The 12921-nt window shown below is 45.5% G+C and overlaps 1 protein-coding gene across 6 annotated transcripts; it reads right to left on the bottom strand.

Annotated features, from left to right (window-relative positions):
- Positions 1-5248: 5248 nt before the first annotated feature.
- Positions 5249-12412, bottom strand: LOC123144415 (nuclear poly(A) polymerase 4). 6 transcript variants are annotated; one of them, XM_044563545.1, is made up of 12 exons: positions 11955-12411; positions 11779-11856; positions 11136-11243; positions 8736-8798; positions 8486-8647; positions 7923-8036; positions 7786-7848; positions 7378-7707; positions 7137-7301; positions 6026-6946; positions 5830-5881; positions 5249-5742 (listed from the first exon to the last, which is right to left on the bottom strand). In XM_044563545.1, exons 1-10 carry the CDS (start codon positions 12084-12086, stop codon positions 6056-6058), a joined length of 2106 nt encoding a protein of 701 aa, XP_044419480.1. In that variant the 5' UTR covers positions 12087-12411; the 3' UTR covers positions 5249-5742; positions 5830-5881; positions 6026-6055. The 6 variants fall into 6 exon arrangements, with proteins under 6 accessions (XP_044419480.1, XP_044419482.1, XP_044419481.1 ...); XM_044563547.1 differs by having other exon boundaries at positions 5249-5709; XM_044563546.1 differs by having other exon boundaries at positions 5830-5872.
- Between the last annotated feature and the right edge of the window lie 509 nt (positions 12413-12921).

The following is a 12921-nucleotide window of genomic DNA, read 5'->3' as shown; positions in this document are numbered from 1 at the left end:
TTGGCGAGATGGGACTAAAAAACCGCTGCAAAAAGAATCAACTAAAAAACTCTAGTACCGGTTTGTGGCATGAACCGGTACTAAAGGTGTTGGTGGGGCCCCAGCCTGACAACAGCCTGCCACCAGCTCTTTAGTACCGGTTCGTGGCATGAACCGGTACTAAAGGTTCGCCACGAACCGGTACTAATGAGCGCCGCCCGCCTAGCCGTTGGAACCGACACTAATGGTCACATTAGTGTCGGTTCAGTTACCAACCGTGACTAATGTGCTTCACATTAGGCCCTTTTTCTACTAGTGAAGAATTAAACAGAACACATTCAAAGTAAGTCTACCCTAAGCATGCATAGTGAGCGCAGCAAGTACATGATATACAATGAAACATAGGGAACAGCTAGCTTGAAGACAAAAATAGAATCAGGGGAAATGTCTTCAAGCAATGTCTTCACACAAGTAGGAGCAAGCAAAGGCTTCACAATACAGGACATTAAGTAAAGTAGTGAAGTGATAGAACCAGATTCTCGAAGAAGACAGGTGATTTGTTTGACCAGTTCCAGTTGCTGTGACATCTGTACGTTTGGTTCGGGAGACTAAGATTGAACTCTGAAGACCTGGTCTTCACCTTATTCCCCTTGAGCTAAGGTCACTAAAGACCTCGCCCAATCACTCAGGTAAGTCTTCAATGTAGACTTTCAAACCTTCACAAACTTCGTTCACCGGCAATCCACAATGGCTCTTGGATGCTCAGAACGTGGCGCCTAACCGTCTGGAAGATCACAATCTTCAAATTCTTCAGTTCACTCAAAACAGAATGTCTTCGGTGATGCTCAATCACTTTTGGGCTCTGGGTGTTTGGTTTTCCCTCGCAAGGAATCTCTCTCAAAGGCTTCGGAGGTTGGTTGCTCTCAAAAGACAAAAGTCATGCAATAACTCGAAGCAGCCACCAACTTATGATGGAGGGGGTGGCTATTAATAGCCAGGGGCAACCCAACATGATATGATCGAACTGACCCTGGGTTAGTGGCCAACCGACATGCGTCCAATGGCCGGATTTTGAACACATGCGGCAGCTTGACTTGGGCTACGAGCAAAGTTGACTCAACCAACTCTAAAAGAGGTTTTCTCTCATTGTCTTCACTGGAGGACATAGGATTTTAGGTCGAGTGTAACGTCAGTTTCTGACTTCATTTACCTCGACCCCACTTAGCAGTACGGTGGTTCCTAATACTCAAGAAAGAAGAAAATGAAACTACCAAAAGACTATGTCTTCGCGCTTCATTGTCCTCAAGCGAAAGTCTTCGCGTACCACCGTTATCTTCAATGTCTTCATATATTTTTAGGGGTCGTCTTTAATGGGTGAAACCAAATCATAGGGACTTCTATCTGTGTTAACCTGTGTACACCCGCAAACACATTAGTCTCTCTACTAAGTTTGTCGTCAATACTCCAAAACCAACAAGGAGTGGCACTAGATGCACTTACAAATGCCAAGCCTATTTAGCAAAAAAAACGCCTTATTAAATAATCCATGATCACGAAAACCCTCACCTCCTTCACCTTTAGGTGTAGTCAATCTTCCCAGGCAAGCCAATGAGTTCTCCTCTTATTCTCTTGATCTCTGCACCAAAAAATTCAGATAATATGGGATAATTCTTCACATAATGAAATAAAAAATTAAGAAGTTCCCATAGCAAAGACAGGGAGCGGCTGAATAACTGATTTGGTTTGAAATTCCTTCGCTCCACAAGAAGCATACTTTCCATCTAATCAGATAGCCTTTTAAGGGCTTTGTCTTTGGTCGACTCAAACTTACCCGCCTTCATTCTTCCCTCAGGCATAGATAAGCCCAAATATTTATCTTCAAAACCAAGGCACGAGAACAGAACGCCCCGAGCCCCAGGTCGCCCCAGCGGGCGACATGGGCGAACCCTAGGGCGCCGCCGCAGGCCACTCCCCTCCTTCCCCGCCGCCGCCATGAGACGCCGCCGGGCAAAGCCCGGCCGGCGCGGGTGGCGGCGGGGATCTCGTTCCTCTATGCTTGGGTCTTGGGCTGGCGCGGGACTTCCCTTCTCAGGCACCCGTTGGGTCTCTCCAGGGTGCTGGGGCGCCGCTGGTGGCTGGGGTCTGACCTCGGTACTACGGTGGCGGCATGGTGGGTCTGATCTCCGGTCAGATCTGATCCGATCGGTGCGGCCTCCATGCGCGGCGGCGGTGATCGGTGGCGGTCCGTGCACACGATGCTGGATGGAGGATCCTCGAGCGGATCCAGATGAAAATCCTACTCATGGCATGTTGCCAAGGTCGGCGATGGCAGTGTTTTTCTGCTTCGTCCCCATCTTGAAGGCATCGTCGTGGAGAAACTCTAGACCCCTATCAACCCTAGGTCAATCGATGGGATGACGGCGGCGCTCATGTGTCGTAACCCTCTTGCGGGCGCCATTCTTGGAGGTGTGCATAGACTCGAGGGACCAGTGGACGGCATTTACGGTGGAGCGGCGTTCCCTGTGACGCATCGACGTCATGGAGTCTTGGCGGCGAGGCGCGGCACAGTCTCGGCGACGGATGCGTGATGATGAACGCGCGTAGGGAGGAGGCGATGTCTGGCACCGTGGGGGCGTCAATGACAGGCCTGGCAAGGTCGATGCGTCAGTACCTGCTCTGAAGATGGATTGATGGAAGACGGTGGCGACGACCTATGAGAGTGCGCCGGGCCGATTTGTGCCCCGGACCCGGTATGTGGCTTGGTCAGGGCCTCCGGCATTAGATGTTAGGCTAGGTGAGAGGCCTAGGTATTCGGCTAACACTTTCTGCACTCCTACATCAATGGATAGAAGTAGCGACAGATGTTGCCAAGATGACGGCTTCAGAGATATTGATGTATTGCTTTATAAGGTCTTTGTGAATAATCAATAAAGTGGCTGCATGCATCTCGCAGATGCATAGGCGGGAGGTCATCCTCCTTTTAAAAAAAATCCTCAAAACCATCAGGTAATGTTTAGAAGGGTCTAAGCATTAGTGTCACTATCCAAACCATGAAAAAAAAACATCATCGCGTCAATCTATGTTTGCACTGTCAGCTCAACTCCTTTACATTCATGCAAGTTGACTTATTTGACGTGTCTATCTCACCCTCACCCCCAATCCAAAACCTCAGACTATATCCATGACCCCTTGTAGAGGCCAAACAGAAAACTATGACTCACTAATGACTACAATAAAACACCTATATTTCTCAAATTGCACCGGAAGATCAAGAACCAGCAAGCTCATAAGCAACTCCGAGGTGGCCTCGTGGAACACTTCTGAAAATTTCATGGGCAATAGGTCCATCATGTTTTATTTGGATTACTTCATTTGGATCATATGTTGTGTTTGAATTAAAATTAAAAATTGAAAATAATGAATTTATAGTGTTGCTACAAATTTGTGTTATAAACATAAGGTTTGAATTAATAAGTTTTATGTCAACATAAGGATAAAAGAAGGGCCCCAATAGTAAGCGAACGTTCACTCTATGGTGCATGGCATTTGCGAACGTTTTTTATGGCAAATTCTTCATAAATGCATGGCAATTATATTCAAACACACATGTCAAATTCTGGATCTGCAGCGAAAATTGGTGTTTTCGCTTGAAGGAATTGCCACACTCCCAACACATAAATTGCCGTGAAAAACGTTCATTTTAAACCCCAGCGAACCATGAATAGCATTACCGAAAAAAGATAACAAAGGAAAAAATAGAGTTAAGCAAGCGGGCAATTAGTTTTCGCCCTCCCAAATTATTTTAGAGTGAATTTTCAAGGGTTAAAGACAAGGTAAGGGTTAGAGATGCACTGAACACAACCAAAATATAGGGAAATGTTTAAAACCGGCCAACCGGCTGAACATTGCGTTGGCCGCACGCCAGCCACGCAATGGACAGAGATCCTACAGCACACTACACACGCTTCGTCACCAGTCAACCAGACAGTATCAACTTAATCCCCACCGACCCCATTATCCATTCAACCAGAACCATCCATCTCATCTTCTCCGCCAAACTCTCCCTCACCTGGAAGCCCATGCTGCTAAACCAGCGTCGGTCGCCGCTGCTGCTAGGCCGGTCGCGTCGTTGGTAGATGGTCGCGTACTTCCATATCCGCCTCCTCTATCCCCCCGGGCAGGCTTCGGGCTACCATGGCGAGGCTCCTGGCTGCGGTGAGCCACTGTTGCAACTGCGGCGAGGCTCCTAGAAGCTGCGTCCAGCGTAGCACGAGAGTGCTGCAACCGGCCATGGGGGAAGCTGGAATCGTCGGTGGGGCGCGCTGGAACCGGCGACAACAAAAGCTGGACAACAGGCTTCATGCTGCCGCGGCAAGGCTCCTGGCTGCGGTGAGCCACTGTTGCAACTGCGGCGAGGCTCCTGGAAGCTGCATCCAGCGTGCGGCGGCGCGAGAATGCTGCAACCGGTCATGGGAAAGCTGGAACCGGCGACAATAGGAGCTGGGACGGGGCAACGCGCGATGACGACGCCAAGAATGCTCAAACCGGCAACCATGTTTGTTGGAACCGACAACACGGCGTGCTGCAACTGGACAAGTCGAAAGCTGCAACCAACCACCGCGCGCCGGCAAAAGCTGGAACCAACGACCAGAAAAGCTTCAACCAGCGGCGTGTTTTGCTACAATGGATGCGGCGACAAATGCTATAGAAACCGATTAGGCATCGAAGCTGCATCCAGCGGCATTTTTTGCTACAACGGGCATGTGTTTTTGCTGGAACCATCGATGAGCTGGGGCGAGCGGCGGGAGCAACATCAAGTGATGCAAAATGCTACGACCCCCATCAGGTTTTGCCAGAACCACAAAAATCTCCACTGGCGAGGCATGGCGGCTGCCACCGTGGGGGCGGCATGGATGCACGGTTGCTGCGCGGTCATTTTTCCTGAGACAACAAACACCTGATGGACCAGCAGTGCGACGGATGGATGGAAGTGATCATCGCACACGCTTTCGAGCTCGCCGGTAGTGGGGTTGAGCGCAATGACCACGAGGGCATGCGAGGGGTGAGCGAGCGGCGCTGGAGGGAGAAAGGAAAACGCGAGACAGGGCCGGGGGCTGGTTGAGTTGGCTCATCTGGCTGTCAGTCATCGAATCAGAGGGCTGAACAGTTGGCAGCATAATAGCATTATGGTCCACGGCTCAAGAGCGAATCCAGGGTTCTGGATGTGGTCATCAATGATTGGGAAAAGGAACATGATAATGCAATCATATGAGTAGACAAAGCTTCCAGCATTTGTGAAAATTATCATAGGTAAAGGGTGTGCAGTCTTCTCTATGACAAAATTGATGGTAAGCTACCAAACTCTGACCTGAACCTATGTAATTAATGTGTAAGGTAGAGCATCTCTGTATAACACTTACAAGCTGTGTATTATACTAGTAATAAGATCAAGTAACCTGGATGGTACATGGTTCGCAGTTTTGGGTAACAGCTTATCCTTGTCAGAGAAGCATCTGGGACAAACTGCTGCACATTTGCTCCATATAGCTGACTGAACATTCCGGCACCACAAGCACCTCTTCTTTCAAGACCCCCTTCTGAGAAAATCCATGTCATTACTCGGAGCAAACAAACTTACCGACCACAGGCATGAAACCCCTGATTCCATTCAACAAGTCAGCAGTCTTTTTTCCTTTTGACTATCCTCCACTCACGCAGTTTAGGGCAGACCTGTCATTTGGAAAAACAGGCACCAAACAGCACCTGGTAAACAAAATACATCATTTTTTTAGGACAAAAATACAGTACTTTGGATGCTAAATGCAACAGGATTATGATTACAAGACATGCCTAATTGAAGCTTTCTGGCTTCTGGATACAACCAATTTGGCACCTGCATAATCTTTAAAATATCACTTCAATCAAACCACTCAGCTTTGCAGACAAAAATAATTAAACAAAACAGAAACAGTAAAACATGAGCAAATTTTGTATCATAACGAAAATAGAATGATAATTTGAACAGGGAATGCACAGGAAGCTAAACCTGTTTAGTGGAAGGTCACTTCAAATCAGCTCATTCACACAAGTGCATATTCTCACCAAGGACGTTTCCAGTGAGCATTTCTGTCTGCTCCATAAACTCGGCAGAATTGCTGTTTGCCAAGCTACCAATTCCCTCAAACTTGGGTTCATCTTTCTCAGCCACACATTTTAAAGGTGTGTGCACTGCCATAGTCTGAACCGTACCATTGATAACACATGCCATTGAGCTTTCAGGACCAACAGTTTCAACAACCATGTGAACTGTTTCCACAGCTGCACAGCTTGTGCCTGATGCTGCAGACTCCTCAGATCCATGTGGTGAACTGGAGCAATTTGCTGATTCCAAATTTACATCGCCATGCGACAGTCCATTCTGAACTCCATTACAGAGGGCACTGGAAACCAAGTTGACTGTGTTTTCGGATACAACTTTACTTACAATGCTTCCATATTCAGGTGGACTTTCCTCATAGGCTAGGCTTACTGAAGACCTTTTAACAGATTTACATGATTCACTGTGACCAGCTCCATCAAAATCACGCTTTCTCTTTAGTTGGCCCAACATAGATGCTGTCAGTGTGTCATCTTCAGTGTCATGTCTATCAGACTGCTCTTGCTGGTTTGCATGCATTGGTGGACAAGGTTTCTTGTAACCCTGTTCAAATACATAATAAGGGATCTGCTTCTTACGAACATGAGTGACCGCTAGGTCCATTCCAGACTTCCATAATGTGTACATTCCGATTTCATGCATAAACTCATCTACCGTTCCACGAATATCAAAGTTTTGACCATGTATTTTCATCCCTTCTTTCCTTGATAAGCCCATGTAGAAGGAGCAATGAGCACACTGTAATGTAGGATTTGAATAGTCACATGGGTAAGGATGGCATTGCAGCATTCCATTAGTATCCCGCTCTATCTGCATTTGATTAAAAATATATCATCACAGGGGAAGAAAGTATTCTGCGGTATCTTGGTCTAAACAAGACCTGCTAATGTATATGTTTCTAATAAATATATGATCACAAAAGAGCAACTATAGTTAAAAACAAAAAATTGCGGGTTAAAATTAAGGCTGGTGAGCGATAAAGTTCTAAAATGAGGGAAACCTTCAAGGTCAGCTGCCTCAGTCGAGACTCAACCCATCCCTTCCAAAGCCGAAGATCATCATCATTGTCCGCAACAATGTCAACCACTAGATACTTTGTATATGCCTCGAAAAAATTAAAAGGCTCAAACAAGGCAGTCCAACTAGCCTTATTAAGGTCAATTTCCTGCATCAAAGATTCAGCAATGACGAATTGTCCTGAACACTAGGTCTGACGTATAAAGGTAAAAATAGTGTAATACCTGACAAATCTTATTACCGAGCTTAAATTGCTCCTTGATAACCCTCAATGTGCTAGAAGATACATTATAGCTAGAGTTCATGCATGGATAGCCTGGAGTTATGATAGGCATAACATGAGATCTATCACGAGGATTTTTACGTGGATCCCATACAGAAAAACCAAGGTCATCATTCTCAATGGCACAAAGCATCACTGGATTCGGCCACTGCCACTGTGTAAAAACTCTGAAGAATCTTGAGACCAGCATACTTGGTACAGCATTAGGATAGAGTTGGCAGATAAGAGCAACCAATATGGCCCAGTTGACACCCCCAAGGAAACCAGTAACCTAACCAAGAAAACTTTTAGATGCCAGCACGGTTCACTCACAAATTTAAATGGATCACAGATGATAAACCATGCTTACATTGGAATAAACGCCCCTTCTTTCTGCCCAGTACTTCAAACACCTGAGTGTTGTCCGGAAGTTCTACAAAGCATATGATTATTATAATAAGAAAGTGGAACAAGCATAAACAAATGGCAATTCCTGAATTAAATAACCTCAACATTTGGAACAAGTCGAAGAATCTGGTCTGCCACCCTGCACCCATTAAGACTTCGAACAGTTGATTCGTCAACACCACAAAGCACAGACCCTTCAGAGATGTTGAAATCCTGCAACCATATTACAGAGGGGGGGGGGGGGGGGGGGGAGGGGGGCTTGCATCAGACTTATTGGCATGTAACTGCAAAAGAATTCAATGCAAATAAAATGTAGTGCTGCACAACTTGCATTGAACTGAACGGTTTGCCTTTCTCATCACCTCAATATAGTAACCAAATGACCACCATTTAAGTTGAAGCAGACATTATAAATCTCCATCGACAGTTCAGTTGGCATAACAATTCCAAATAACAGGTCTTATCATAATTCCCCATAACCATTTGCGGCATGCATTCATTAGGGACAACTAAAGCGGGGAAGGGACCTTACAGAATTGCTTGAGCAGTCAAAAGCAATACCTCAGGTGCATTGCATACTCAGCATGCATAACGATAATACTACTCAAGTGTAACAAAAATATTTGAGAACATGCACAAATATTACACAAAATGCAACTTACTGGTGGTATTACTGCAAGAGATACACTGGCATAGAGAAGGTCAATTGCCATCCCGTGGAACTTAAATTTCATAAGAGGTACATGAGCATCAGGTACAGGTTGTAGTTCAGTCACTTCTTCCAGTTGTGTTAATATGCCATGTAGTGTGACAAAGAAATCCTCCTGCAGAAATATTGACATTAATTATTATAAGACATATGTAATCTATAAACAGTAGGTTTTATGCAAAAGAAAGGTGACTAGACTTCACCTCTCGGTTCACATATGAAGGTCCAACACATAAGATATCAATGTCTGCTCCAGGCCCATGAACCTAACAAAGAGGTCATTATGAAGTAGACTCGGTTAAATTTACCAGCACAGGAAGTATTTACTCCAGAAGCCGAAGGAGATCATACTGTAACAGGAACTTAGCAAAATACGTGAAAGAGCATAAAACTAAGAAAGCATGTGATATGCTGAAAGGTACATGGACAGATGCTGCACAGTGACTGGCATTTAAACCTCTACATTGTAGAATCCCTTCCTGTGAGTTAACTACTGATATCAGAAGATTAGAAATATCCATTACACATGTGCCACTCCCACACATGGTTAGAAATGATTCTTAGCACGTTAAACTATTATTATTGCTTACAATAATGTTTAAGAATATTGTTTGGAAAAAGATGCAAAATCTCAAACATCAGCAACTACTCAATTGAATCTATCTTCCCTATATACCAGTATTAATGATCTGTCAGGTATCCTTGCGACGAGGGGCATACCATCAACACCAACCATGCAGCATCGGTTCCAATCTCGAAAGCATGGATACAGCAGATTCAGCGATTTGCTGTCCTAGTGCGGAAGGACACGGTGACACGCCGGGATACGTGTATCCCACAGTACCATCTCATTTACGAATTTAAAAAATAAGAAGAAAAAAAATAAGGACAAGGCTGGGATATGGTGGGGACTCGGGAGGCCCAATAACAGCCTCTGCCTGATACAAACCCACTCGCACATACGCTCACCACAAAAGGAAACGAGCTGCTCCTGGCTCTAGTGAACGCGCCGTCACCGCCTAGATCAACGCCGCTGCCTGGACTCGCCCTGCCACCGTTTCCCAAGCACAGCAGCCTCCCCTACCAACGGCAATCACGCTCGAGCAGGTAACCCCAAGCACAGCAGCCTCTCTTCAACCTCTTCATCTCTTTGTGACTCTTGCTGTTGAGCTGCTGCTGCTTGCTTCCCCATGCAGCCATGTCATTGCTGCTTGTGTTTTGATTGGCTACATGATATTGTGCTCGATTGAATGTGGTGCTGCTGTTGGGTGTTGATTGTTGCTTGCTGTTAGGGAGCATGTTATCTGGGAGCACCACTGCCAGTAGCCAAGACGCTGAAGGGCAGCCTGGTGTTGAGATCCTGCTAGTTTACTAATACTAGCGTTTGATGTACTTTGTAAGTTGCAATGACATGGGTCTAGAGGATCAATTAATTCAATAATTGAGCACTTGAAAAATGAGACAGCAGATGGAAATGAGGCAGTATTCTGATCTCATCTCAATTCCTCATTAATTTTTTTGTTTTAACTCTATATTTTCTTTACAGCCTCTTGCAGAAATGTAGGGAAAGGCTGCGTACAATAGACCCAAAGTGGTCGGACCCTTCCCCAGACCCTGCGCAAGCGGGAGCTACATGCACTGGGGCTGCCCTTTATATACTCGTAGTATCCCCGAAATGGCTATTTTGGGAAAATGCCGTATCCCATGTTATCGCCATGTCTGTGTTTCCATATCCGTGTTTCTTAGGTTCCAGTACCAGATTGCGAAACATGCTGAACTAATTCACTACTCCAAACTCCTTCTAACTCAAATCTTATCTGTGACAATTATTGCTTTATTCTGGTCCATCATGAATTCATGAGAAAGTGTAAAAGTTGAATGTATGACCACATCTTTATTGGTTGTCCTTTTAGCTTACATCACACAGAACAGGTTGTCTTTGATTGTTTATCGGGTGACCTATTTCTCCCTCTTGATTGAACGTAGTAATGGCACATAAATTACTCCACTGGTGCACCCTACTCATCCAATCACATTGACAATTTTTTCCTCTGATGTAATGTGTAGCAATGTTGCGGTGACAATATTTGTTTCACTCATTGGACTAAAGAGGAATGGTTGTGATTACTTTCAGATTACAAAAATTAGTTCTAGCAACCTTTTAATAAATAGTTGTAGCACTTAACTTGACTTTTGATTCGTTATCCACCGTCTAGAAGAGCAGTAATGTGACCCTGACATAAACTATGCAATATCAGAGGAATGCAGTGCCAAGCTGATAACAACTCAACAAGCAATAGCAGTTTAGCAGCAGGTTATGGAATTTATACTGCAAAGTAACTTTTAGTAGGGGCCAATTTGGATGAAATGCCTAGAAAACCCAAAAGCATCTCTATGAGAGATGAAACAAGTCAAGTTTCTAAAACTGCAAACCCAAGTATGTTTACTTCTTCAAACGAGAACTTTTGGGTGGATGTTCTTATTTGAATCCGCTTGATTCACATTAATAAGATAATAAAAAGATAGACAAGTATGTTATTTAATGTGACAGAAGGGACAAGGTGTATGGAATAAAAGAATAGGGCAGAGAAATAGGCAGTTACCCCCAAGCGGTAAGATCCAAAAGTGAAAAGGACTACATTTGCCTTTTCAATCATTTGTTCAGAATACCCTTTCTGACTAGTTAACTGCTTCACCCATTCCTTAACTATCTGCAAATCAATTAAAAGCCTGCACAGGTTAGTAACTGCAGGGCATCGAAATGTAAGACCTGATAAAACATACTCCCTCTATCCCAAAATAACTGTCTCAACTTTGTACTAACTGTTAGTACAAAGTTGTACTACAGTCAAGACACTTATTTTGGGACGGAGTGAGTAAGTTACACTACAGATAGGATTTACCATTTCTATCTGAAATAGAAAAATGGAAACAGGAATAAGACTAATCAAACATTCTCAAGTCTGGGTACTGAAATACAATACTCCACACCAAAAATCATTTGAATATAGTGCCCACAGGAAGCATTAGCTACTTAAATATCATAGTCATCGAAATGGCCATGCAAGGCAGACCTTTCCGATTAAATATAGTCCCCTTCTAGTTTCACCTCCTACTTCCATAGAATCAGAGACATCAAGTACTCCCTCTGTAAATAAATATAAGAGTGTTTAGATCACTAAAGTAGTGGTCTAAACGCTCTTATATTTGTTTATGGAGGGAGTAGCAAGCAATGAAAGGGGTTACCCCATCAATCTCCCGTAGCACCTCCTCCCGTTTCGCGGACTGCTCCTCGCTCTCGTAAAGGCCCGCTTCAACCAAGAACTGTAATCATGTTGCCAACGACACAAAAGCAACACTATCATCACAACAGACCACTTAGCAAAGCTCCAAAACATAAGCGATTAGCAATGAATAATAACCTTCTCGAGCTCAGCCGTCTTCTGCAGATCGAACATGGTCGGCCTGGTCAAAGATAACGGCGGATCCATGCCGTTGTACCGCTTTGGGGACGACCGAGGTGCTACCCTGCCTGTGCCCACAGATCCCGCCATTGAACCGCACAAACACAAACGTAGCTGAAAATCCCGTCGGGATTACAGCAGAATCGGAATCAAGCTAACCGCCACGGCACCTGCATCCGACACCCACTGATTCAAATCGACCACTAGATTCGCTCGTCGAAACGCACGACGCAGGCCCGACCAAACCAAACCGGCGGAACCCTAGAAGGCCCAACCCTGTTCCCCTGCAATCCCGATGGCACCAAACTCGCCGCGCGAACGGCCGGCGGCGGAGGAGAACCCCTAGGTGCGTAGTAAGGCGGAGTCGTGCGTGGGCGCGAGACGTTTGCCGTGTACGCGCGGTGGAAACGGGAAAGCAATGCGCGTGAACAGTATAGTCCACAAAAAAAGCACTTCACAGACCCTTTTTTTTTTCGAGGCAAAGCACTTCACAGACCTGGCCAGATGGGCCGGCACGGCCAGGCCTAAACGGGCCAGGCATGGCGCAACAAGGAAACGGGCCGGCACATCAGCACGTTTAGCCCATCAGCCTGTCTAATTTTGGAGAGGTCCTATGTGCCGCATTCTGCGGCAGATACGTGCTCCATCTCACAGGGGTGCTCCCGACTGGGCCGCCCAATTGCGGTGCGCTTTGAATGCGATCGTGAAAAATCACAAAAAGTTAATACAAGGTGGCTGGGATTCGAACTCACGACTTCTCGAAACAGGCTTTCGCCCCCTTTATAAATAAAGGCACAAACCGAACAAGATACACGGCCGAACGATACATGATGGAGGTGATCCTCTTACAAAGCAGATCCTAGGCTACCCAGATCGCGAAGCAGACAAGCAACTGCGCTACCGAAGAACACAGGGAGAATGGAGC

The sequence above is a fragment of the Triticum aestivum genome, chromosome 6D (genome assembly GCF_018294505.1).
Source record: "Triticum aestivum cultivar Chinese Spring chromosome 6D, IWGSC CS RefSeq v2.1, whole genome shotgun sequence".
Lineage (NCBI taxonomy): Eukaryota > Viridiplantae > Streptophyta > Magnoliopsida > Poales > Poaceae > Triticum > Triticum aestivum.
This window is presented reverse-complemented; position numbering and strand designations above follow the sequence as displayed.

Bases quoted from the DNA above. Each gene is read 5' to 3' on its own strand.
- LOC123144415 (XM_044563545.1), bottom strand. From the start codon at position 12,086: ATGGCGGGATCTGTGGGCACAGGCAGGGTAGCACCTCGGTCGTCCCCA. The intron at 8,648-8,735 runs GTGAAGTCTAGT...ATATTTCTGCAG, and splicing joins CTTCATATGTGAACCGAGAG to GAGGATTTCTTTGTCACACT. The intron at 7,302-7,377 runs GTATTACACTAT...TCTTTGATGCAG, and splicing joins TCGGTAATAAGATTTGTCAG to GAAATTGACCTTAATAAGGC.